The sequence below is a fragment of the Lytechinus pictus genome, chromosome 1 (genome assembly GCF_037042905.1).
Source record: "Lytechinus pictus isolate F3 Inbred chromosome 1, Lp3.0, whole genome shotgun sequence".
In the NCBI taxonomy this organism is placed as follows: Eukaryota; Metazoa; Echinodermata; class Echinoidea; order Temnopleuroida; family Toxopneustidae; genus Lytechinus; species Lytechinus pictus.
Window position 1 is genome coordinate 8,137,873 of NC_087245.1, and position 27,969 is coordinate 8,165,841.

A 27,969-nucleotide genomic window follows, 5' to 3' on the forward strand; every position below is an offset into this window, starting at 1 on the left:
ATAATGAAGCAATAGAAAAAAGATTTACGGTTTATTATTTAGAGATCAGTATATTTTTCATTAATTTTTCTGTTATTTTTACAACAAACTTTTCTTCATAATGAACTTCCCCTTAAAGTCTCAGGCATCTTTTGAGATCATAATTGAGAAGCCTGGGTGCTTGTTAGGTAATTATGCAACATTTTGTAAGTGCACGTCATACCCAAAATTGATCCAAAATGTAATTGTGTACAAAAATATACATGTAGCATCATCAACAACTTGCTCTCGAGTGATTGACTGATAAAATATCAAGATTTGTTTTAGAGATCTGATTTCAACTAAAATATCTTTTTCCCTTAACTGTCATCAATGTATTTTAAAACATGATTGAAAAAAATTAAAAAGAATAAAACAATATTGATGTAATATATATATAGTACAACTAAAAAATGGAGCGCCTCTGGCAGTCTTGCCTGCATTACGCGATTCAACATAGCAGCAGTGCTGACTTTCAAAACGACTGTAGAATATTATTATTCATAAAAACACCATTTATATGATAATAAAATACTATTTTCATTTACCCTAAATGACATTTGACCTTGATCATGTGACCGAAGACTTGTGCAAGACGATCAGTGATACTTGATTACCCTTACCCTTAACTAGATCCATAAACTTTCAAAGTTATGATTATGAGTTACAAATACCCCCAACATGGCCAAAGTTCATTGAGCTTGGTCATGTGACCTGGAACTCAAGCAGGATGTTTAGTGAAACTTGATTACCCTTATGTCCAAGTTTTATTAACTAGGTCCATATACTTTCTAAGTTATGATGACATTTGAAAAACTTAACCTTTGGTTAAGATTTTGATGTTGATTTTCCCAACATGGTCTAAGTTCATTGAAACTAAATTACCTTTGTCCTTGGGTCATGTGACCTGAAACTTGGGCAGGATTTTAAGTAATACTTGATAACTCTTATGTTTAAGTGTCATGAACTAGGCACATATACTTTCTAAGTTATGATGACATTTCAAAAACTTATCCTTAGGTTAAGATTTGATGTTGACGCCACCGCCGTCAGAAAAGCGGCGCCTATAGTCTTTGCTCTGCTATGCAGGCGAGACAATAAAAATTACACAAAATATGAATGTGAAATGCAGTGTGCAAGATGAATTTAGTAACTGAACTGAGTCCATGGGGGAATGTCATTAAAGGTTAAGTCCATCCCAGAAAAATGTTGATTTGAATAAATAGAGAAAAATCAAACTAGCATAATGCTGAAAACTTCATCAAAATCGGATGTAAAAAAAGAAAGTTATGACATTTTTAGAATTTTGCTTATTTTTCACAAAACAGTGATATGCACAATTCAGCGACATGTTTTTTATTGTTTGAATTATACAATATTTAATTTTTAACATTTTTGACAATATGGACCAACTTGACTGAACCATATAGTATTAAATAATGTTAATTCCACATGTTCAGGGAGGTATTAATCGTTGTTTCACTTGACAATGGGGAGAAAATTGGAACAATACATATTTCATATAAAAAAAAAAATAGTGAGTGGATAACGTCATCAGTCTCCTCATTTGCAGACCCACCACGATGTGCATATAACTGTTTTGTGAAATTAAGCAAAACTTTAAAATGTGATAACTTTCTTATTTTTACATCCGATTTTGAAGAAATTTTCAGTGTTATTCTTTTTATTCAAATCAACTTTTTGTTGGGGTGGACTTGTCCAAACACAAGTGAAACACCTCTAGCAGTGTCACCTGCATTACACAATCCAGTATAGAAGCAGTGATGTCTTTCAAAACAATTGTTTTCTTCTTGAAAGAAAAAAACACATCTGATGAAAAATCTTAGGTTCCTTAACAAAGAAACTCATTTGTGATATCCAATTACATTCTCATAAAGTTTCATTTAATGTGCTTAAATACTAAAAAATAATGAATGAAATATCCATTATTCTTATCCAAGTTAATTGATCTGAAATGACCTTTGCTCTTGAAGTTATACTCATCTAATTTCTGATACCTGTTGACAATTACATCCATCATCTATGCTATGCAAAATACTCAAGTATAATTTCAAATTGTTGACCCCAAATGAATCTTGACCTTTGCCTAGTAACCATTCATCCACTTGCTGATACTTTATAACCAATATATGAAAGACCAATGGAATAGGGTCTTATACTTTCAAAATCATCTTAAAATTCAAAACCTTTACCATTTTCTTTTTATAGCACAACATGGTTGAAGTTTATTGACCCTAATGATCTTTGACCTTGGCAATGTGACCTGCAACTCTTGCCAGATAATCAGTGATAGTTGATTACCCTTACATCAAAATTTCATGAAATACATCATTAGTCTTTCAAAGTTATGACATTTCAAAAACGCCTTGGCTCCGATTTCACTGTTGTTACCCACATATGTGACATTATCAAAGTTCTTTGACCTTCATCATGTGACCTGAAACTCATGCAAGATGATCAGTGATAGCTAATTACCCTTAATATGCCCCCAAGTTTCATGAAACAGGCCCATACACTTTCTATGTTATGAAGACATTTCAAAAACTTAAACTTGGTTAAGATTTCTGTGTTGATACCCACAAATAGGTGTACCTAGACGATCTTTGACCTCGATTATGTAACCAGAAATGCATGCAAGATGATGAGTGATACTTGATTATCCGTATGTCATAGTTTTAATGAATTAGGTCCATATACTTCTCGAGTTATGACAGTTAAAAAACCTAACCTTGGCTAAGATGTCAATATTGACGAAGTCGCCACGCAATCGGAAAAGAGGTACATCTAGTCTCGCGAGACAGAAATTCTTGTATCTGATTGGCTCAGAATTTATCAGATCAAATCACCGATGAGATAATGTACTTCCTGAAATATTCTCCATCGTGTTCTTAGAGACACTATATTTTTCATTGCTCTTTAAAAAAAAATTATTTAATTCCCACATGCACAATGCCTAGTATGTTTTGTATTTGTCTGGGCATCTCAATAAAAAAGCAAGAAAACATAATGGAACGTATTCTCAACAGAGGTTTTCAACTGTACTATGCTACAAAACCATGGTTTATGCAGATTTCTTGTATTATTGTGCTTCATTCAAGCATGAATTTACCACCCTTTGCCAAAAGCACACATTTTTAATTGGACTTTTCGTAGTTAAACGCGATGAAATAAGCATAATTATATTCTCAAAATCTGCATAGTCCATGGTTTTGTAACAAGACCTCTATTGAGAATACAAGCCACTATTTGTATCATGGGATATCAAACCACTTCGAAATATTTCTCGAGGACTATGACTATTTATAACAAAAAGATAATATATGAGACTGGTTGAGTGACGTATCATTCATCAATGGTCATTATGCACTGGATAACACAATAACACAATGTATTTTGTTTTCACATATTACAAAGCTACCTGCAATCTTCCTAAAGGAGCAACTTATGAATAAACTAGGAAAGCTGTCAAGGTTCCTCTCTATGATTCCAGCAGTTATATCTTTGCTGAAAAATGCAACTTCCAGTCATTTTTTCAGGCCAAGTTGTATGACCTCAGTCTGTACCCATAGGTTCTTCACAGTCTCGTGACTTTGAGTTAACAATTTCCCTGCGGATTTCTGGTGTTATCGATGGATGGGAGTGAGACCTAAGCAGCTCCATAAGGGCCTCCTTCTGTTCTGAAGAGATGTCTTCCTTATATCTTTGAACAAATGCTAGAAAGGCCTGGTGCCACAAGACGGGTAACTGGCGCTTGTCATGAACAAACCTGCATAGAATGAAAAGACAGATCCATACTTCAGAGTTAAATAGCATCAATACGTACGTATTCATTTAGCTCTGTTTAGTTTAGTCACCAAATGTTCACTTTAGAACAATCACCGCAAAAGGCACCAGAGTGCTTTTAGGTTTCCTGAAAATCTATCAGTGAATATTAATGCTTAATTTCTTGAACAAGAATAAAATGCAGCAGTTTCCACAACAAATTTCAGAACAAATAACTACAGACTCATTTCTGTCAATCAGTCAATCTTGTAGAGTCACATTCACATGACTTGCCATTCAAGATGAATAGAAATGCCTTCCAAGTACTAGCAGTAAATATTATTATAATTTCATTTGGCATTTCAAAACATAGAGAATAGAGTTACAAACAAATCAGAGAGATCAATCCCAATTTTACATGATAAAGAAAATAGACCTGGATGAGAGTTGGAGAGGCTGCCTGGGTACGGAAAAGATTAAGTCAATAACCATAACACACATGTCTTCATCCCAAAATGACTACTGCTCTAGAATAATGGAAATTGAGAATAATGATCATATCATTACAATTCATTACAATTCTTTTTCTCTCTTTTCCTTTTTTGTTGTTGCTAATTTGGGCCACCATTTGAAAGAGAAGGTTCCTTGTCAATTGAAACAAGAGTGTCGCTAAGGCGAGCACATAATACGCCCCCCTGTAACACAGAAAATTGAGTTATTGGTCAAGCAAGAAAAGTGGAAGGTGGCGACTTCACCTTTGACCTTCTGACCTCAAAATCAATAGGCTTCCTGGGATCCATGCTAGTATCATACACACCATGTTATATGAGCCTAGGTTAAGTTAAACTGAAGTTATCGTGTTTACAAGGACTGCAGAAGGGTTAGATGAAAACATGTCACTGTGTCCTTGACCTTTGACCTTTTGACCTCAAAATCAATAGCCTTTCTGGGATTCATGCTAGTATCATACACACAAAATTATATGAGCCTAGGTTAAGTTAAACTGAAGTTATCATGTTTACAAGGAAGAGTTAACAGACGGACGGGCACCGAGCGTGATACCATAATATGTCCCGTAGGACGGGCGTATAAAAAAAATATACATATACTTGGCTTTTTACTGACCTAAGAAAGTGATGTACCACAGCATCAATGACCCTGAAAGGAAGTGCATACTTCTTATCAATGAGAATCCTGAGGAAGATACTATTCACTCCGCTGTAATCCATCTCGGCAAGTTTCAGCATGGCGGCAGAGGAGTGAAGAACAGGGATGGTTGATTTGGCAACAACACTACCAACAATGACTGCCTCACGTAAAGTGCAAGTTCCAGACTGAGAGAGGAACAAAACATAATGGGGAGAAGGAGGTAATGAGAAATTTTCACCCACAAACGAGGTAGCAATGCAAAAGCAAATGAAAAGCAGTTCAGATGAGGATGAAGCTCGCATGTGACATTCTAGCCTCAAATACAAAGGAAAAGAGTGATTTATAATTTTATATAATTAATGGAACAATAACATTTACAATAATAACAATGACAAAATTGAGAGCAAATTGCACCAAACCCGAATGTTATCAATATCAGCCCTGACGCAATACAATGACAACATGAAAATTAGTCGCCACATCCCTTCATGACTTTTCATGTAAATGAAAAATCAATGCAAAAAACTATTCCTCCAAACAAGTGAGGAAATTTTTTTCGGACAAATACACTTTGATCTCACAGTTGATGTGCAAGTCAATTTTCATCGCAACCCCCCCTCCCCCGCTGTCAGAAAAGCGTAACAGCGCCTCGGAATAGTTTACTAGATAGATGGCGCATAATAAATGCTGTGTTTATTATTATTAACAGATCAACCCTTTTTAGCATGATTAGTTTTTCACAAAAAAACCAGGGCTATTCAGAATAATATACTACTCACCTCACAAAGGGGAAGGAGGATTCCTTTGAAGAAAGCAGCTGGTTTGAATAGAGCCTTCTTTAATGACTGAAAAAAATTGTGTGAACAAAATTGATAATAGCTAAGAGGGTTAAGGGAATAAAGTTAGACTCCAACAGTCACATTGAACAACAATTTTGAAGTCTTTAAAATTAAGGTTATCTCTTATCATACCATCATCCAGGAGTCCAGTAGAATTTTCCATACCGGGAAAAATTGTTAAGTAAAAGGTTTTTTAGTTGGTTGTGCTAATCAAAATTCGTAAATAGGGAAAAATAGTGTCATGAATAAATTCTCGAATAGAAAACCTTACAAGAGTTTTATCATTCAAGTTCTCAATCCGCTTTGGACAATACAGTGACAGAGAAATCTATACATTGCACATATAACTAGCACATTATGCTAATTATGACGATTACAATCATTAAACAGGAAAATACTGTTGTAAATGAATTCCTCGTCATAAAAAACCTAGAGGGGCAGTATTATCTATGTTTAGGGTTTTCTGGATGGACATTCACGAATACTTTTGATTTTACACATATGCTAATTAGTAGTCCCCTAATTATGATAACTGCATTACTTAAAAATAACAAGTGGAATGCCTCTGGCCGTCTCACCTGCATCACGCGATTCAATATAGCAGCAGTGCTGATTTTGAAAACTACTATAACTCGCACAAGATGTTCAGTGATACTTGGTTACTCTTATTTCCACGTTTTATGAACTAGACCAATACACTTATAGAGATATGATGGCAATTCAACAAATACCCCCAACGTGGCCAAAGTTCTTTGACCTTACATGACCTTTGACCTTGATCATGTGACCTGAAACTCGCACAGGATGTTCAGTGATACTTGATTACTATTATGTCCAAGTTTTATGAACTAGACCAACACACTTTCAAATTTATGGCTGTAATTCAACAAATACCCCAATTTGGCCAAAGTTCATTGACCCTAAATGACCTTTGACCTTGATCATGTGACCTGAAACTTGCACAGGATGTTCAGTAATACTTGATTACTATTATGTCCAAGTTTCATGAACTAGGTCCATATATTTTCTAAGTTATGATGACATTTCAAAAACTTAACCTTAGGTTAAGATTTTGATGTTGATTCCCCCAACATGGTCTAAGTTCATTGACCCTAAATGACCTTTGACCTTGGTCATGTGACATGAAACTCAGGCAGGATGTTCAGTAATACTTGATTAACCTTATGGCCAAGTTTCATGAACTAGGTCCATATACTTTCTAAGTTATGCTGTCATTTCAAAAACTTAACCTCAGGTTAAGATTTGGTGTTGACGCCGCCGCCGCCGTCGGAAAAGCGGCGCCTATAGTCTCACTCTGCTATGCAGGTGAGACAAAAACTATGGTCATGAATGGATTCCTTGTCAAAGGAACCCTTAGAAAAATTGTATTAATTACGTTTTCATTATACATGTATCTGCTTTGAGATTGGTATCATATTACATATTGAATACAAGCTAATAATAGGCTAATTAAAAAACTTGATCAAGGTTGTTAAGGTGGCAACCAAGCTGAACTTACTTCAATACCAATCTAGAACATAAATCAACAAACAAGTGGAATGCCTCTGGCCGTCTCACCTGCATCACGCGATTCAATATAGCAGCAGTGCTGATTTTGAAAACTACTATAACTCGCACAAGATGTTCAGTGATACTTGGTTACTCTTATTTCCACGTTTTATGAACGAGACCAATACACTTATAGAGATATGATGGCAATTCAACAAATACCCCCAACGTGGCCAAAGTTCTTTGACCTTAACATGACCTTTGACCTTGATCATGTGACCTGAAACTTGCACAGGATGTTCAGTGATACTTGATTACTATTATGTCCAAGTTTTATGAACTAGACCAACACACTTTCAAATTTATGGCTGTAATTCAACAAATACCCCAATTTGGCCAAAGTTCATTGACCCTAAATGACCTTTGACCTTGATCATGTGACCAGAAACTTGCACAGGATGTTCAGTAATACTTGATTACTATTATGTCCAAGTTTCATGAATCAGATCCATAAACTTTCAAAGTTATGATGGTAATTCAACAGATACCCCCAATTCGGCCAAAGTTCATTGACCCTAAATGACCTTTGACCTTGGTCATGTGATGTGAAACTCAAGCAGGATGTTCATTGATACTTGATTAATCTTATGTATAAGTTTCATGAACTAGGTCCATATATTTTAAGTTATGATGACATTTCAAAAACTTAACCTTAGGTTAAGATTTTGATGTTGATTCCCCCAACATGGTCTAAGTTCATTGACCCTAAATGACCTTTGACCTTGGTCATGTGACATGAAACTCAGGCAGGATGTTCAGTAATACTTGATTAACCTTATGGCCAAGTTTCATGAACTAGGTCCATATACTTTCTAAGTTATGCTGTCATTTCAAAAACTTAACCTCAGGTTAAGATTTGGTGTTGACGCCGCCGCCGCCGTCGCCGTCGGAAAAGCGGCGCCTATAGTCTCACTCTGCTCTGCAGGTGAGACAAAAACCCTTGTACTTAACAATATTTCCAAGTATTATACATGGTCAATGAGACTGTCTACTGGACTACAGTAGATATATATCTACACGTAGTATATTCCTACATAGTTCACATGAAGCAAACATGTGAAATGTTGGAATCTAGAGGAAAAACCCTAATTATGCTGAAAATCAGCAACACAGACAAGCATATATGTAAGCATGTGTATTATATATATATATTTTTTTTTTTGGGGGGGGAATACCCATATACAGGACAGAATCCCATGATTATACTCATATTCTAATTTCTACACACGTATCATTTGGCATATATTTTTCATTCATACATGCAAACACTTGGGCATTCTATAAAAAAAAAAAATCTGTTCAAATTTTAGGATCGTTAGGACTGAATTTTTTGTTGAAACCATTCTCACCCAGAGCAGCACACTTTTAGACAATAATCTGTTCGTATAGAAATCATTTGCTTATGACATCTTATAAATTATATCTAATATTATGTTTAAAATGGACACATGAGCATAAATTGCTTTGGATAAAAATTTAAGGATATGTACACTTAATTTAAAAAAAATTATCAATTACCATATAGAGGTGAAAATTCAATCTCTTGTATTCTGCAATATCATCCTGTATTCTTGGCAATAGAATAAGATTGTAGAACCTGAGATTGTCATAATGAAAAATGAAAATATGATAGCAATTAATATGAAAGCATTGAAATATACTCAAGCAGACAAATCAAATTAGTATTATATTACACTTATAAAATGACTTTAATTGATTACTAAAATTATTCTAATATCCATTCAATCGATATTAGGATTAATTAACTGGCTCTAAATATGTAATTTATTGAATTATGTATCACTTACCCTTAACAAAGATATATAACTCACTATGAAAGCTATCATACCACTAGGAATTATCTGTCATTAATTAATTCATTAGGGTCAGTAGGTCTTTCTTTGAATGTATTCTCCCTCTTAAAAAGGAAAACTGAAAAAAAAAGTTCATTGTACTTGCCTTTGTTTACATATTGAATACAGGTGATATACCCCCCAAAAAAATTCATTTGATTGAAGGAATGTAACTTACCTTTGTGCCATCTTAGCATTGAGATTACTGGAAAAGATTCTTGTTGCTTGATACATAGATGCAGCTGTCCATTTGTCAGGCTCTGTGATATACAATATCTAGAGGGGTAAAAAACATGAAGTCACACGTAATGATGATGGCAGTAAAAGATAAGAAAACTAAGATGATGAGGAGGAGGAGGATCAACATCAATGGTGGCACTTATGATGATCATGAATGATGATGATAAGAATGTGGAGAAGAAACGGGAGAAGCGACTCTGATATTATAGATAATAATATGCAACATTTATATAGCGCTTAATGCATACTATCACCCCGGCTTTATCACGGCTACCCTGATCAGGCACTCGAGCATTCAAGGAATTCCGTCCTACCGGGTACCCATTAACTACACCTGGGTGGAGAGTGGCACATGTAGATAACAAACAACTGTGAAATATAGAAATAATTTTCTCACCTGTTCCCATGATTTGAGTGCTGGGAGAATCTTAATTGCTTTGGGTAGTTTACCACTGCGATACCGAGAGAGAATCTGGCCTACACCTTTGTAAACCTGCACAACACGATCATCCAGCTCAGGAAGAGCCATTCCAGATTCTGTTTTAAAGGAGAGGAAATGGGAAAAGGTGGATTTAAGATCATTTTAATTATTTCACTTATGATTATATCAGTCGCTTCCGCTAATATCATCACTATTAATGCTTCCATTCATGCTGTCATTATCAAAGATTCAACATATTAAACACTTATCCAACCAAAATCATCATTATTGCTGTTACCATTACATGTACGACAGAATTCTTCCAATTATTGTCATCACCTGTCATCTGTGATGCTACCTCTGTCTTCTTCACTGTCAGTTTCTCCATGATGATGTCAGCTAGAGTCCGTCTCATTGGTGCATCCTTCGCCATGAACTGTTCAAGCGCCCTCTCATCCTCTTCATCTACATCCTACATTACAGACAAGAGAATTGTACAAACATTATTCAGAAAGAAAATCTTCCTTTTCTTTTTTCCCTCACTATTCTGAAAATTTTCACCAAAAAATCTTTGGACTGGATACATAAATGTGTGTATAGTTAACAGGTGCCCTGCCAAGGGCACCATTTCTTTATTCAATAAGAAAATGACTGGCCAAGGTTTTTTTTCCCAGAAAATCATATATTTCTTTCAACTTTTTTATGAGATTTTTGGCACACTTACTCATAAGAATATAAAGAATATTATCAACTAAATTTTGTGTGAAGTAAAAAGAAAATCATGTTAAATAGTTAGGTGCTCAAACATGGCCCCCATTTTATATGTTCCATGTCTGACTATTATGCTCCCTCAAAACCACTTTTAAAAAAGCGATTTCCTTTATCTATCAGTTGAATAAATAATGAATCGCATTGGTTTTCAAACATTATTACTGAATACAAAAGGACCATACAATCTTGCCACTTTGATAAAATGTTAAACAGGAATGCATGGTTATAACACTAGAAATCCTGACAATTATGGTGAAGAATGTAAAAATACAGTACTTTTTCTTTTAGATTCAAAGTTCCTTAGCTTGATTTGGAATTTTCTTCCTCATTTTAAAACAGATTTCCTACAACTCGATAACCTTATTGTAATTCATCTCATTATATTTATCAGTTCAAGCCTTAATGTTTCACATTTTAATGCATATGGGGACTGACTCAACAGAACATACATGGGCAATTCCATAGGTTGGTGGACATGAGCTCAATGTGTCTTTGTACATATAGCCCATCAGAACCGTAACGAGAGTAACCACTTTATCTGCACCCAGAGTAAAAACCATGTGTTCTTTATTTTTTTAATTATATACAAATTTGTCTCCCTAATATACTTCTTTGAAATGGATATAATCAACTTTCATAAAAGCCTTGCATGAGGACACTTTTCACTTATGTCCACTTTTCATTTTATGCATACATGTATGTCCAAATCATGTAACATGAGTAACCGACACATTTCAAAGATTTGCCAGGAGCATAATGAAATTTCTCAAGTTTTGTTTTTATACAAAGGATAGTCAGACTGCGTACTATGTTGTGATAAAGAGATGTTTAGTTCACTATCAATAATAATGGAGTTACAGCTCCAAGTATGAGTCAAGGTGTCTCCAAATGTAACGTGAGTAACCGTGGAATATCCCACATGTACACTTTGTTCTTTTGCAGTGTCCCATTTCATGTTTATCAATAAGCATGTTATGGAAATATCATCTGTCAAGTTTAGCCTTTTCATCTTATCTTTCTTATTAGGTGATCTGTCGATCGACAGATCAACTATTAATTTCGTACGAATTTTCTTTTTTATTTCTTATTTATTTTTATTTTTCCACCCTTTTCTTGTGACCATAAGATCTCCAAATCTACATTATCAATTTTCTTCAAAATATCATCAGGTATAAGGACTTATCATGTCATCTGTATGAAAGGTCAAAAAGTCATTGTGACGTCATCTAGACGCCATTTTGTAAAATCACATTATCAACAATATTTACATCACATTAACTTCAGGTCAAGGGTCAACTGTCCATGTCATCAAAGGTCATGTAAAGGTCACAACGCGCGTGGCAAAATTTAAAAATGCTCAAAATCACTTTTTGACCAAAGTAGAGTATGAATCAGGTCATTTGAAGCATTTCAAAAATTTGCGCGCGTGCAGTTTCTCGCGCGAAACAGCACTATACAACACAGGATTGCCATTTTTTTCATATCAATGGATTGATAATATAATTCTGAGTAATTTGATACCTTGATCAAGCTTCTACGACAAGTAATAACGGAATAAGCCTCCATCAAGTTTACAGCACGCGCTCACGCGCACTAACCATAGACAATATATGTGCAAAAACATGCCTATACAAAATTCATTATAGCTCTTCAGGAAGTCCGTTGACCCCCATTTTTTTTCATATTCGAATAGAGTATGGATGGGAGATATGATTTCATGCCACATTTGACCCTAAAGTTCATCATGACGTCATTAAAATGGCGTCGCAAATCAAAATTTCGATTTTGCTACTTATGACGTCATCATAGTTATGCAAATTCTCTGTAAATATTGGTCAATTTTCGCTCAGTTTTTTATATGTTGTAGCTGAGGAGATACTCTTTCTAATGTAATGGCTATATTTACATTTAAAGGAATGGATCATCCTGAAAAATGGCAAGTTATAGAGGCATGTCATTTTTGCTCATTTTGTGTGTAATCTCTATGGGAAATTACTTTTTCTCAAAACTGGATTTTACATTCCTCTATTTCGCGAGCCATATCTCCATTTCCATTTGTCGGTTTTCTCTGAGCTTGGAGAATGTTGTAGCTGAGATTCTAAGCTATCGCTAGTGTGGTCTCCATTTTCCATTCAGATGCCGGGATCATGCCGGTATTTCACTTGCAAAATTGGATTTGAGATCCTCTTAATTTGCTTACGTGTAAAGTCTATAGGAAATAGTGTAGCTCAATTGGTAAGGCAGCAGACTTGCGTCTCAAGGGTCCATGGTTCGAGCCCAGGGGTGAACATGAGAAATTTTTTTTTCTTTTCAACATTTCGCATATGGTCCTTTATGACCATTGCAAGGTATATAAGTTAAAATATTGCACAAGAAAAGATATTAAAATTCCTTTTGATAGGCCTATTACATGAACCATGTGAATCGCCCACCAATTTCACATAACTTCTCAATTTCCCTCTTTTCAAGAGTATTCAACATGTTCTTTTCATAATAAAAGTTCAGTTTTCATCATGATGATCATATTGATCTCAATAAACATGGTGATTGTATTCATGATCATGAGAATCAGAGACAGATCACCATATTCGTCCTCATGACGAATTAAAATTCTAGTTTTTTTTTGTTTGGTTATTTTTGTTTATGTTTGATGTATTTTAATAGACCTGAATAAATCAATAAATGACATGAAAATGAACATTTCTGCAGGAATTAGGTAGCATAGACTTACAATTTCATCGAAGAACTGACCCTCATGTTGGGCCAACTCTTGTTCTTCTTCCTCCTCATCATCTGAACCACCAGTCCTTGTAGGACCAAGACTTGTAGCAGGCTTCTTAGATGGACCAAGTCTGAACAGAACAAAAAAAAATATGCACTGAAACATTTTACAGACTGTGACCAGTTATTACCTGTCATAATATAGACTAGAAAAAATGTAATTTATAGACTGTAGGTGGCTCAGAAGTAAAGGACCAAACACTTGTTTTTCAAACCATAGTATGCATTGGTATACATGTCACGGTGTCAGTAATGTACAAATAATGATGATAAAAAAGGCATTTAGAAATAAATTAAAATTAAATAGAACAAGGGGAACATAGGGAACGTAAATCTGTTAGGCGCAAAGGGCATGAGATATAATAATAACCAGAATTTAGTACATGTATGTTTATATCACAGAGTTTACAAACAAAGGACAACAATGTACATGTACAGAGATGCAAAACAAGCATACATATAGAAGTGTTTACAAAAATGTGAGGAAGTAACTAATTAATTGGGGAATAGGTTTGGATAAAGGATTTTGTGGATGATAAGGAATGGAATTGATAAGAACACTTCCTTACCTTGTCATGCCATGTTCAATTTCAAGTTCATCCTGTTGAATCCTTGCTTGCTCCAAGATCTTTCTTGAAAGTTTGTCATCAACAAACTGAGAGAAGAAAACAAAAATAACAAAGATAAAGTCAAGCTCTTGGCTGAAGGGAAGTTACGGTTGATCATAAACCTCCAATTGATGATCAAATTTAGGGTGTGTTTAGGCTTCCATTGCGAGGACAGAATCAGCGTTTTCAAACGTCGATTCAAAACGCCGATCGTAAACGTGTTTCTGGGAGTGCTGTTTATGCTTAACTTTTCAGAGGCAAAATCACGATCTCCAGCTGGCTTCGCATCGTAATTTTCGTTGAGCAGGAAAGTGAGGTCAAATTGGGTGCGCCCTTTTTTGAAAGTTTTTTTTCCCCCGAGTGTTGTTATGGGGAAGATACGTCGACTGTTATTTAAACTTTTAAAGGCCCTGTCACATCGTTCCGTGCAAGCCTTGCGGGTGAGTTGCGGGCAGATAATTTCCAGCACGCAACAAAATTTCTGCGGGCAAAAACAAGAATTTTAACAAATTCTGCGTGCGGGACGCGTGCAATCTACTGTCGACTTGCGTGCATTGCGTGTGACCTGCGGGCGAGGCACGTGCAAGCTTCCGTGTAAGTTGCGGGCGACGTACGTGCCCTCTGCGTGTTATCTACTGCCAACCTGCGTGTTATCTACTGCCAACCTGCGTGTTACATGCGTGTAAGATGCATGCAAGGTGCAAGCATTGGGCAATCGTCATTTCTCAAGTAATTCCTATGAGTAAACATGCCTCGTGCTGAGACCATTGCCGATCGAATCGATACCGACCACGAGGTCGACGACTCGGAGGCCACAGACAGCTAGGGAGTCGCGAGGCCTTTTCCAGTGGTGGTGGGGGAGGGCGGGAGGGGGTGGAGGCTCTGATTACTGACAAATATCAGAACCGATTCCCGACGTTCGAAAATCATGTGGCATGGTAGGGTTCCTCATTATCATTAGTCACATTTTCTTTTCGTCATACCAAGGGATAGATCCAGCTCAAGTTATCAAAAGAGGGGAAGGGGCGGGAAAAATGTTTCATTCACATTTTCCCCGTTACTGCTCCCAAAATCTGATTTTTTTTAAAGGAGTTAGTACTAACTAAACTTTCATTCTTAGAAACAAGACAACGTATTTCATGTGGCCTCAATATAAATTACCATGTGAGCGCGAGCTGAAAATTTCTATATTTCGACCTGAACACTCGATTGTAATCATGAAGAGGATGGATATACGATCTGAAATTTGGACATTATAAAAAACTAATTATGAATAATATCCGTTAATAAGCGAGTTGAATGTAACCATGAAAAAGGTGGGCATAGTACTAAATAACATTTTCAAGCGCGAAGCGCGACCTAAAATTTCGTTTATTTTAAAACCTGAAAAATTGACATTCTAAATACTTTTTGCAATCATGAATTAAGTGATGCGAGCGCGAAGCGCGAGTTGGTATTTTTTTCTAGATTTAGACTTGAAATCGGACATTTCACGCAGTTTTTGTAATCATGAAAGGGTATCAATGAATAATGCGAGCGCGAAGTGTGAGCTGAAAATTTATGATATTTTTAGTTGAAAACAAACTTTTTTACACATACACGGATTCCGCATCTGTAGGCCTAATTGGACGCGAGCAGAAAGTATTTATTTACTGACCTGAACGGGAACCTTTAAAGTACTGTCCAACATGAAGGAAAATGTAAAAATATAATGCTCCGAGCACGAAATGCGAGCTCATTTTTTTTTTTTTTTGGACCTTAACCCTGAACATACTAATCACTGTTGGATTAGTTGCGCGGGCTGAAAACTTTTACAACCTGGTAATTGAACATTCTAAATATTTTTTTGCAATCTTGAACACGATGGGTATCTAATCAAACGAGTTATACGAGCGCGAAGCGCAAGCTATTTTTTTATTTGTTTTATTTAGACTTAAAATCGGACATTCCATGCAGTTTTTGTAATCATGAAAAAAAGAGTATCAATGAATTATATGAGCGCGAGCTGATTTTTTTTACATTTTGACTTGAAATCTAAATCATTTACACAATTTTATATAAACAACAAACTCGGATATTCCGCATCTGTTATTGGACATGCTGTGTATCTCAATAAACATAATGCTAGCTGAAATATTTTATATATACTGACGCGAAAGGGAACTTCTGAAGCACTTTGCAAAGACATGAAGAAAAATTGTGAGGAGGATATATGGATCTTATTAAATATACATAGGCGGATCCAGGGGGGCGAGGGGCCCGCCCCCCTCCCCCTATTGGCGGAGCAAAAAAAGGATAAAAAGGAAAGAAAGAAAAAAAAAAAAAAGGAGGGAAAAAAAAGAGAGGAGAAAAAAAGAAGAGGAGGAAGACGAGTGAATAAAATAAGATGAGGGGAAGATTTGGAAAATAAAAAGATTCTTTCATGTCACTACATAAAATTTTCGCTTGCGCTTCGCGCTCGCATTGCCTGTTAGGTGATTTTCATGTCTTGTTCAATATGGAGTTCAATATTAAGTTTGGAAGTCAATATACATAAAAACATATTTCATCTCGGAAAGTGCTCTGTATAAATGACAGTTTTATGGTCTGAATATTAACATTTTCTGCTGCGCGCTTTCAAATTTTGACTTATCAGGTACCTATTATTTTCGTGTATTCCATAAAGTTTTCAAAATATTCCTTTTCAGATCTGATTGTCAAAACATCAGCTAGCGCTGCACGCTCACATTTTGATTGGCGAGTTATGTATGTCTCAATATTGATTATACAACAAACTACTTAAAATCCCCTTTTCATGAGTGTATAAAAAATTTAGGCTTGCAATTTGCACTCGCACTAATGGTTAAAATTATATTAACTGATGCATCCTATTTATAATTACAAAAGTGCTTGAAATGTCCAGTTTTCAGGCCATAATATCATCAGATTTCGCACCTTCATTAGGCATTCATGAATAAGATATTAATTTAATAATTAAATTGTCCCTTTTGTTTTATCTCGCGCTTAGCAAGAGAAATAGGAAGACAATCATCATGTTCATATGATGACATGTCCTATGGATGTCCCGGTAATATATCAAAACTCAAAGAAATCATGATGAAAAATATAAGCTCTTTATTAAGTGCGATCCATAACCACCTCACAATTTCCCTACAAATTGCTTGAAATATAGAGCTGAAATTGACTATTTTTTCAGATCGGAATATCAAATCGTTTAAGCTCGCGCTTCGCGCTCACTTTGATTTTCATGATAACAAATGTATTTAGAATGCCTAGATTTTAGGTCTAAATATGGAACACGCGCGCACCTGTTTATTCAGATAGTCAACTTGTTCTCTTAATTTAAATCATTATCCAGTTTCAGATCACAATATCAAAAATTTTCTGCTCGCGCTTTGTGCTCGCATTATTAATGTACGAAAGTCCCCTATTACTCATTCTTTTCATGATTTACAAAACATGAATAGAGTGTCCCGTTTTAGGTCTAAATCTCGACTTTATTTGCTCGCGCTTCACGCTGGCATCAATTTCCTATTCTGTTTAAGTTACAAAAAGTGCTTAGAATCTCCATTCTTTAGGTAGAATTGTCAAAAAAATCAGCTCGCGCTTCACGCTCGCATTATTTGATTTTTTAAAATATGAAACGTCTTCATGACTAACTGTATGCAGTCTTTAATAAGTACCTTTTCCATCTGTTCATTTCTGCTTGCGTTTCGCATTCGTAATTATTTAGTTGCATTAATACCCAGACGCATCTTTTTCAGGATAACAAAAATTGCCCAGAATGTTCAAATTTTAGGGAAAAATTTCGACATAGGTGAATCAGAAAAATGTCGGCAAGATTCATAACTTTTTTATTATTATTATTCATCTCTCCATTAAATTAAGTATCGGTCCTTTTGACAATTTTATTTTCAAAAACAAAATCATCTGCATACACTTTTACATAATTAGTTGCAGTATTGTGAACACCAACTATTGCAGACATAATTATATTCAAATCATGCAATGTTGTTTTCACAATAATCGAGCTTAATATAGAATAAAAAACACTTTTAAAAAGAATACTAATTGTCCTAAACACAATTACACCGTGATGCAATTTCTTAAAGTTCGTTATACATGTATATCTCAAGCTGTCCAATAAAAAAACTCATCTTATAACTTTTAATTATTATTATGAAAAAAATAAATATTTCATATCATAAATGGGCAAATGGATACCGACAGGAAGTAATTCCTTAAAAAGCTGTGAGCACAGGTATCGGTAGACTACGGTAGCTTTGCTGGAGTAGAGTGCCTTGAACAAGGTTGGTACATGCACCATATAAATCCTATATCATTATTTTTATAATGTCCAATATAATTTCTTTAACAAAAGAATGTGTCAAATTCTATTTAGAAATATCGAGTTAAATTTAATTTGATTTTTTTTTCACTGCATGTTTGTTGATATCGAGCAGAAATCCGCGGGCAATCTGCGGTCTTCATGCGGGTTAACTGCGTGTGAATTGCAGCCGCTGCGGGTCTCCTACTGGTGTTCTGCGGGTGAGTTGCGGGCAATCACCCGTAACTCACCTGTAAAAAGTTTTGAGCATGTTCACAACTTTTCTGCGGGCAACTCAGACTTGCGTGCTTCTCTGCGGGCAACATGCGTGTGAGATGCGTGCGAGATACTGTCAATGCGGGCGACCTGCGAGTAGCAAAAGTAGTTACCCGCAAGTCGCCCGCAAGGCTTGCACGGAACGATGTGACAGGGCCTTAAACATCGAACAATTTCCGATATTTTAATCATTGCATGGAGCTTCTTGATATAGCCATATAATTTCCACCATGGTGAGGATAATAGTTAAAAAAATAAAGAATATTATTATTAAGTATACAAAATAATAAAATATCTATTTGTTTAAGCTACTGGGGCATCTGGCGATGTCTCCTCATTATAACTCATGTTCCGCTTTTTTTGGGTGTAAATCCCTCAACGTTCATCGTGATGACTAATTGGAAGAGTAATACTAGTAATAGTACTACACATGCAAAACAAGGGAGAGGAGAGGTATTTCCATGGAGGTAACATGCGACCATGGAGCAATGCGACTGTATTTGCCCGCGGATTTCCATCTCACCGGAAGCATGTACCAAATGACGTCATTTAAACACGTTTACGATCGTGGTTCTGTTTATACTTCCCCAGAAAGCCTGATTCTGGTCAAACGACGTTTACAAACGCACCTTTTTGTGAGTTTACGATCGGCGTTCTGAAACAGCGTTTATATGAAAGTAAGCATGGACGCAACCGTGTTTTGGACTAATCACGTTTGGAAACGCTGATTCTGGCCTGAAAAGTGGAAACATAAACACGGCCTTAGAGATGCAAGCCTATATTTTTCCCACATACGACTATCAGAATATGACCCTCACGTATTATGGACTCAAAAAGATCGATGACCAAAAAAATGTTGTAAGGGGGAAGTGATTTCCACCGGAAATATTAGTATCCCGTAATTAGTAACCATCTGGAATAAAATTATTGGAAATGGTTTTTTGACTGATTTGAGTAGGTATGGGTGTCAAAATTTACAAAAAAAAAGTTAGGAGGAATACGGGTTGGGGAAAGTGCTTTTTTTTCAAGGTCAAAGGTCAATGACCTTTTTTAACATACTGTATTATGGTATCTCCCAGATAAAATATTACAGGTTGGTGATCATGGTGTCAAAATGCAGTTTCTTACAAGATCAAATAAAATCAAATCAAGTACCTACAATGCTCATTCACCCATGAAATTCAAGGTGAAAGCCTTTCAAAGGTCAATGACCTTTTTTACATAATGTAACATATACGGTATAATGGTATCTCTGAGATGAAAAGGCGCAGGTTGGTGATCCTGGTGTCCAAATACAGAGGTTCTTACAGGTAGATCAAATGAAATAAAATTAAGTACCCAGAATGCACATTAAACAATAACATTCAAGGTCAAAGCCTTTCAAAGGTCAATGAACTTTTTTTATACTATATACCATATACGTTATAATGGTATCTCTGAGATGAAAAGGCGCAGGTTGGTGATCTTGGTGTCAAAATGCACAGATTCTTACAGGAAGGTCAAATAAGATAAAGTTAATCACCTAGAATGCATATTAATCCATAAAGTTCAAGGTCAAAGGTCAATGACCTTTTACATAGGCTATATATCGTATAATGGTATCTCTGAGATAAAACGCTGCATGTTGGTGATTTTAATGTCAAAAGCAATATTTGCAATAAGATAAAAAGGCACAAAATAATCATAAAGAATAATCCTTCACCTTTGATATCCAAAGTCAAAAGTCAAAAGTTGATCAATTTTCATATAATATATGAATATTTATATTATCAATGCATGATTCCCCCCAAAAGAAATTAATCCATTATATTCACATTTTATTTGTGAAATATAGAAAGAAAGATAGCTTTTGTAATGAAAACTTGGATGTTTAATAATTTCACTCTGAAGGATAAAAAATGGCCATAAAAAATATATTTAGGGGTTAGAGGTCAATCAACTATATCAATAACGTCAGGGAATTTAAATAAATAGGTCGATATAACGTGATTGTGGCATGTAGGTATAGTGATTCTGATGGGAAAAAGACTGACCTGCGTGGAAAATGAACACAAATTTAATAGTTGAATCCTTGACCAATGATGATGTCAAAATAAAAGTTCAAGGTGAAATTGAGATCAAATAGCACTTTTTAATATATATTGTAGTAATACATTGCCAAAAGTGTAAAAAAATCATGTATGATATAATTTGAAATGGTGAAGTTGTCTAAAGTAGCAGCATTTAGATATGCATTTTACAAATCTAAATCAAGGTACTAATTTCTCTGTAGCAATAGGTCACTAACCTCAAATGCTACAATCAATACTATAAAACTATAACTTAATCTGTAAATGGAAAGGATAGGCCTAACTCTTATGGCAAGCATCATCCGAGAACATTTTCATATAGCCAGGGACAATGATGAAGAAGTGAAATAAGGCAATAATTAGAGCTGCAGCTTTTGTCATAGTAAATGAAGTTAAGTGTCTCAACTCTCAACTTCAGCAAAGAGTAATAAAACTCTTGAAAACCTTCTGACATTTTCAGGACTTTGATCTGGCACATTCAATGAAAGCCTAATGTTCTGTCAAGGGATATCAGACCAGGATCTATTATTACTGATATCTTGCACAGCTTGATTCTCAAGAACTGGAAGTAGTGCTGTAAGAGTTTTGTTAGGTCGATGGATGTGTACTTGTAATCTATCATCTCCTTTTGAATTTTATTATTATATGCCTACCGGTAATTTGTGCATAACAATCAGTTGTTTTGGACCAAATACACGATCCTTGTACAAAATGATACCTAGTAGAAGATTAAGCTAATAGTTTATATTATTCATAGCATTGAGGTGAGTGGCCTATCGCTGGAGAGAAAAGACATGACAACCTTGATTTAGATATTATTATGCATTAAATGCTGCTACTTAAGATAAAAAATATTTCAAATTATATACTTCATTTCATTGTTTTATTGCTTTTGGCAACGCATCGCAGTATATGAAGAAGTGTTATTTGGTTATCAACTTTTTTTAACTTAATTTCCACTGATATTTTGGAAAGGGTTCATTGACCTCTGACCCCTAAATCCATTCTCCATGACCTTCATTATTTCAGACTGAAATCATGAAACCTCCAAATTTTAATTACAAATTAGCCATCTTTAATTACATTATTCACAAATAAAATATGAACACAAAGGATAAATTATTGGTTATTTTTATGTCATACAGATTATATACATACATATATATATATATATATATATATATACAGTGCGTCCCACAAAAAACGAAACCGAGATTTATCAATGATTTATCATAACTTAATCACAAATATAATAGACAAATGACCTACCATTGTAAAGCTTAGAATCTCCTCTTTCATCTGGAATTACTTGGATTATTTCTCATTCACGCATGAATGAGCAAAAACAATTTGAAGAGGGGATACCAAAAAGTCATTTGGCGGGCTGTATCTGGGTTTCAAAAAGAAAACCACATTTTTGAAAAGTTCAGTATCTGCTCTTTAATTTGATACCTCAATTACCGAAAATGGTCAAGAAATAAAAAAGTTCTGGTTATTTGAAATAAGGCTTGAATTTCAATAATTTCATAAAATGAAGAGGTTTTACAGGTTAGCGTCAAAGTCACTCGACACTCCGTTTTGTTGACGATCAGCCATGCATTATGTCTTTTGTTAACCATGCGATAGCTTCTGTGGGAAACCGGTGAAAACACGTTTATTTAATGAAATTATGGAAATACAAGCGTTGTTTCGAGGGAACATAACTTTTGTACTTCTTGACCAATTTTGTGATTAAGGTATCATATAAAAGAGCAGATATTGAACTTTTTAGGCATGTGATTTTCTTTTTGAAATTCAGATACCCCTCGCCAAATTAGTTTTTGGTATCCTTTCTTCAAATTGTTTTTGCTCACTCATGCATGAATGAGGAATAATCTCAGTAATATCAGATGAAAGAGGAGATTCTAAGCTTTACAATGGTAGGTCATTTGTCTATTGCATTTGTGATTTAGTTATGATAAATCATCGCTTAATCTCGGTTTCGTTTTTTCTGGGACGCACTGTATATATACATACATATATATACTAACATATATATATATATATATATATATATATATATATATATATATATATATATATATATATACATACATATATATATATACTATATATATATATATATATATATATGTATATATATATATATATATATGTATATATATATATATATATATATATATATATATATATATATATATATATATGTATATATATATATATATATATATGTATATATATATATATATGTATATATATATATATATATATATATATATATATACAGTATATATATCCTCTGATCTTGGATTTCAAGGGTGGAAGTTTATTCTTTATACTTATTTTGGTGTTGTTTAATCTTCTTATACAAGTTTTTGCATTTTGGCACCAAGATCACCAACCTGCGGTGTTTTATCTCAGAGATACCATTATTATTATCTAATGTTACAAAGGATATTTACATTTGTCTTTGAATTTTATGGGTGAATGTGCATTCTCGATGCTTACCGTAAGTAGCGGTCTATTAACCGCACCTTTTTCTCGGCGGGATAGAAGCAAAAGTCGGGGGTGCGGTTTATCCACGGTGACGGGTCTGAGCCAGCCCGCCGTAACCCTTCCCGAACATGTAAGACGTCTGCCAGTTCACAACACATCGAGTGGCCGGGCGTAGCCGCCCAGGGCAATGTCGTTTAGAGGGGTATGAGCCGCGGGTAATGAGAAGCGATTATTACGATTATTACAAATATTGTCCATAACAAACGCACCCACCTTCATGACACTAATTTTGACTTTATTCTCGGTTCAAAGCAGCGAAGTTCCCTTTCAAAGAGATGCCAAGCATACTCGGTAATATTTTGTCACAGCTGAGCGAGCGCGAAAGTTGAGTGAGCTGAGCTAGCTAGCTTGCGTTGTATATGGTTATAGTGCGACTTAAGCTGGCGCTATAACCCTCGATCCCCCTCCAAAGTCCTGTTTCGCACCAGCTTATTTTTTCTTTCCCGTTTGGTTTTCATAAGATACCATGTACACCACGCACGAGAGAGACGGCACGAAGCCTTAAAAACAACTGTAAAAAATGCCAATTTCTTTGTTTCTTGAACCTTCCTGTAATCCCGTATCAAAAATTCATTCTAAGACATCAAATGCTAGACAAATTATGAAAGTGATTGTGAGTTTGTGATGCAAGAAATGTGAATGTTTCTTCCTCCTACGCCGGGAAAGACACAGATCATTAATTAATAAGATGTACTGGTAGTGGTACCGTATTGTAGTTTGCGATGTACAACAACAGCATTGCTGTGTGTGTGTACACTGTGACTGTGAGGTGAGTGAGTGTGTTAGTGGCCAATATTGTCGAGACCTATCTTTCTTGCTAACATTTGTAGATGAATTGATCAAGAACAGCAGATTTCCGCATACCGGTAATCTCTTTGGATACTTTGAAATCTTTAACTTAGTTTTTGTTTCTTCATACCTCAAATATAATGTGAGAAGGATTGGGGTGCGGTTAATCCACGGGTGCGGTTTATAGTCCGTTACTTACGGTAATTTTATTTAATTTAGTCTTCCTACAGGTAAGAATCTGTGTATTTTGACACCAAGAACACCAACCTGCGCCGTTTTATCTTAGAGATACCATTATATAATATGATATATAATGTATAAAAGATCATTGACCTTTGACCTTAAATTTTATGGGTCAATGTGCATTTTAGGTACTTAATTTTATTCTTTTTGATCTTCTGGTAGGAATCTGTGCATTTTGACACCATAATCACCAACCTGTGCCTTTTCATCTCAGAGATACCATTATACAGTATGGTATATAATGTAAAAAATAATTGACCTTTGAAAAGCTTTGACCTTGAATTTTATTGGTGAATGTCCATTCTAGATACTTAATTTATATTATTTGATCTTCTTGTAAGAATCTGTACATTTTGACACCATGATCACCAGCCTGTACCTTATCTCAGAGATACCATTATACGGAATGGTATATAATGGAAAAAAGGTCATTGACCTTTGAAAGGCTTTGACCTTGAATTTCATCGGTGAATGTGCATTCTAGGCAATAAATTTTATTTTATTTGATATTCTGGTAAGAATTTGTGCATTTTCACACCATTATCACCAACCTGCACCCTTCCATCTCAGAGATACCACTATACAGTATATATGAAAAGGTCATTGACCTTGAAAAAAAAACACTTTCCCCATCCCGTATTCCTCCTAACTTTTTTTGGTAAATGTTGACACCCATACCTACTCAAATCAGTTGAAAAACCATTTCCAATAATTTTATTCCAGATTGGCTAGTTTGGGGTCTAATTTAAGGATACTATATCGCTGCCGAGATCGCACATGTTCGCTCTATCACCCAAAAATCTGCAATGGCCTCCGCGGGGGTTCCTTACGGCAGGAAATTTGACACCCTTCCAAATATGGCATGATCCTAAAAATCAAACATATCGGCCGATTGAATTTGAAACACGAGCTGTTGAGGTGCGCGCGCTCGTTTTCAGAACGAAGTTGCATGCAACTGAGCGAAGACATCCGATGTTCGGAGCCAAAACAAAAGAGGTCCATTTGGTAAGTAAACAGGGTTGTTGATTTTTTTGATTTTTTTTATTTAAATCTGATTTTTATGATTTAAATCAGATTTTTTTGATTTTTTTCCAACGAAAAATAATGGTCACACTTAACAAGTTTTAAACTATATTTAAACTGTTTTACACCAATAATAGTGGTCAAGTAGTCTTTTGAACATTGTGTATTGTACTATTTGACACAATAATCCACTTATATACAGGTAATTTTTTTATTTTTTTTTTATTTATTTGCATTATAGAGAGGGACATTTTATGGAAGCCCAAGTAATGTTATGTATTATGTATACATTTAAACTCTTGAAATTTTTATATCAGTCAGTTCAAAACATCCGAAGTGTTACTCCAATGCATGAAGTACTCAAAGAACTTGAGAATTTCCAACAAAATTGACATTATTAAAGGCCTGTTAGGGTTCTTATACTGCCCTTGGGAATTCTAGCTGGGAATATTTCCTAGAATTATCACATGGGGGATTTTAGCTAGGAATATTTCCTAGAACTATCACATGGGGGACTTCCCAACTAACAGCTGGTAATAGCTAATAAACAAAGGGTTTTTGAAAGAATGGGTATTAATAGTAACAAGGAGGTACATACAAGTAGTTCAACTGTTTTGTAAAAGTATCCAAGTTGTGGACTTTGAGCACCTTTGTAGATTTTATATATTATTTTATTGAAGATTTAACAGTTTGGTGTAGATACAGAGAGTTATTTATCATTACTTCGTTAGAAACTTGTTGTTTTCATCAGTTTTGCTTGTTTTACAATTTGAAAATAAAACAGTGGTGTTAAATCAGACTCCATGAGGGTGTATCATTCTTTTAAAGTATCTCTAAAGCATGTGGAACAGAAATGAAAATGATTACATTGAAAGTATCTGTTAAGAAGAAGAGAAAATAGAGAAAACTAATTTTTTTCATAAAAGTTGATTTAAATCAGTGATTTTTTTGAAAAAAATCAAGTGATTTAAATCGCGATTTAAATCATGATTTAAATCGACATGATTTAAATCAAACAACCCTGTAAGTAAATCATCATTATTTACCGAGTTCTATATCAAAATTATTGATAATAATAATAATAATTAAAATCGGCATTTGCACAGCTAAAATAAATTATTTTATCAACAATTAAGCAATTATTTTGGGGTCTAAAAAAGTTAGAGCGTGATGACATACATTATGATATTCAACATTTATACTACAGAAATAAACATTATTTTTATTTGATTCAATGAATGTATTTTATTTTTGGTCCAATTATACTTAAGTGTCCGATATTTGGGCACTTTAGTCTTCTTTACTCTCTAAGTCTCTATCTTGACTTTGGTCTTTGTCATGTTTCAAACAAATTTTATTAAAATCGGATAACATTGTTTGTCAGTAGAGGCGCACGGCCAATATTGGAGACTATCTCCAATGTGGGAGATTATCTCCAATATCAGAGACTTTTGTAAAGAATTTTGGTATCCAATTTTAGAGACAGTCTCCAGTTTTGGAATCCAATTTCCTTTGTTTACATTTGCTGCAAAAGGATTACCTTGGCGGCAAATAAAAATGTGATAAGCAGATTCCTCATGAAAAATTACCCCTTTTCACCGTCTACTTTTTGATAAGGATTTTTGTTGTCAATCACACACAAAACAAATGGGCTTCTGACCTCAGTCAGTCAGTGAGACAAAATTTGGGGTGGAAAAAATCATGCTTTTGTTGGTGTTGTTTCTTTTGTCCTTTTGTAAAGCAAGTCTCCAATGTGGGAGATTGTCTCCCCTATTGGAGAGAGTCTCCCATATTGGTCGTGCGCCTCTACTGTTTGTTATCCGATTTTAATAAAATTTTAAGCATTTTGAATTTGATCTGTGAATTTTACTCTATTTATTTAGATTTAAATATTTTCAGCCCAAAGTATCCCTTAAAGTCTACATTTTATGAAATTGGTACATATACTTTCTAAATTATGACATTTCAAAACCAAAAACTAAACCTTGAGGCTTGAAATTGAACTGTTCGGTTGTCTTCAATCACGACACACACGAATTCCCATGTATGGGACTGATAGTGATACGCCTAGATCTAATTGAGTAAAAAAATGGCCTTACACAGTCCTCTTCATCCTTTCGTCTACGTTCCTTCACTCGTTGAGAGACTTTGAGAGTGTCTTCATTTTCTATTTGCTCTGCCAGTGGTCCACTCGTGAAGACAGGGTCTCCTCTTTTTGGTCGATTCTTCTTTGTTTTCCCCATAATAATATATTACTAATACTATTGTGATGTCAATATCAATTAACACAATTCACGTGTACCGTACCGGTATAAAATATACCGGTACTGTTGCTGTCGACATGTCGCGCTCGGCAGCAGTTGCAGCATGCATGCATGCAGTCAAAGACCTTATAATATATTACGGCATGCAGTAGTATAGTCAGCATAGCATAGCAGCGGTCACGTCAGCAGCTAGCCGAGCTCTCTCTGGCTAGCGCCTGGCGACTAATAAGCACGCGCAAGCAATGAAGCTAGCAGATTAAAAAATAAAATAAAATAAACAAATTTCTTTCTTTTTTGTGGGTATTATAAATGTTGATTTTTTCTAGGCAAATTAAGTCAGTACATTCTGCCTACATGTTTTGTTTTGTTGCCTTGCTAAATTTTGTTGTT

The 27,969-nt window shown here is 34.9% G+C and overlaps 1 protein-coding gene across 1 annotated transcript; it reads right to left on the reverse strand.

The window, feature by feature from the left end:
- Position 1: 1 nt before the first annotated feature.
- LOC129254740 (bystin-like) lies at positions 2–27,806 on the reverse strand. The gene is made up of 10 exons (XM_064095066.1): positions 27,415–27,806; positions 13,994–14,079; positions 13,375–13,495; positions 10,212–10,344; positions 9,849–9,988; positions 9,390–9,487; positions 8,877–8,955; positions 5,730–5,795; positions 4,927–5,135; positions 2–3,805 (listed from the first exon to the last, which is right to left on the reverse strand). The coding sequence occupies exons 1-10, from the start codon at positions 27,556–27,558 to the stop codon at positions 3,592–3,594; spliced, it is 1,290 nt and encodes a 429-aa protein (XP_063951136.1). The 5' UTR covers positions 27,559–27,806; the 3' UTR covers positions 2–3,591.
- Positions 27,807–27,969: the final 163 nt, after the last annotated feature.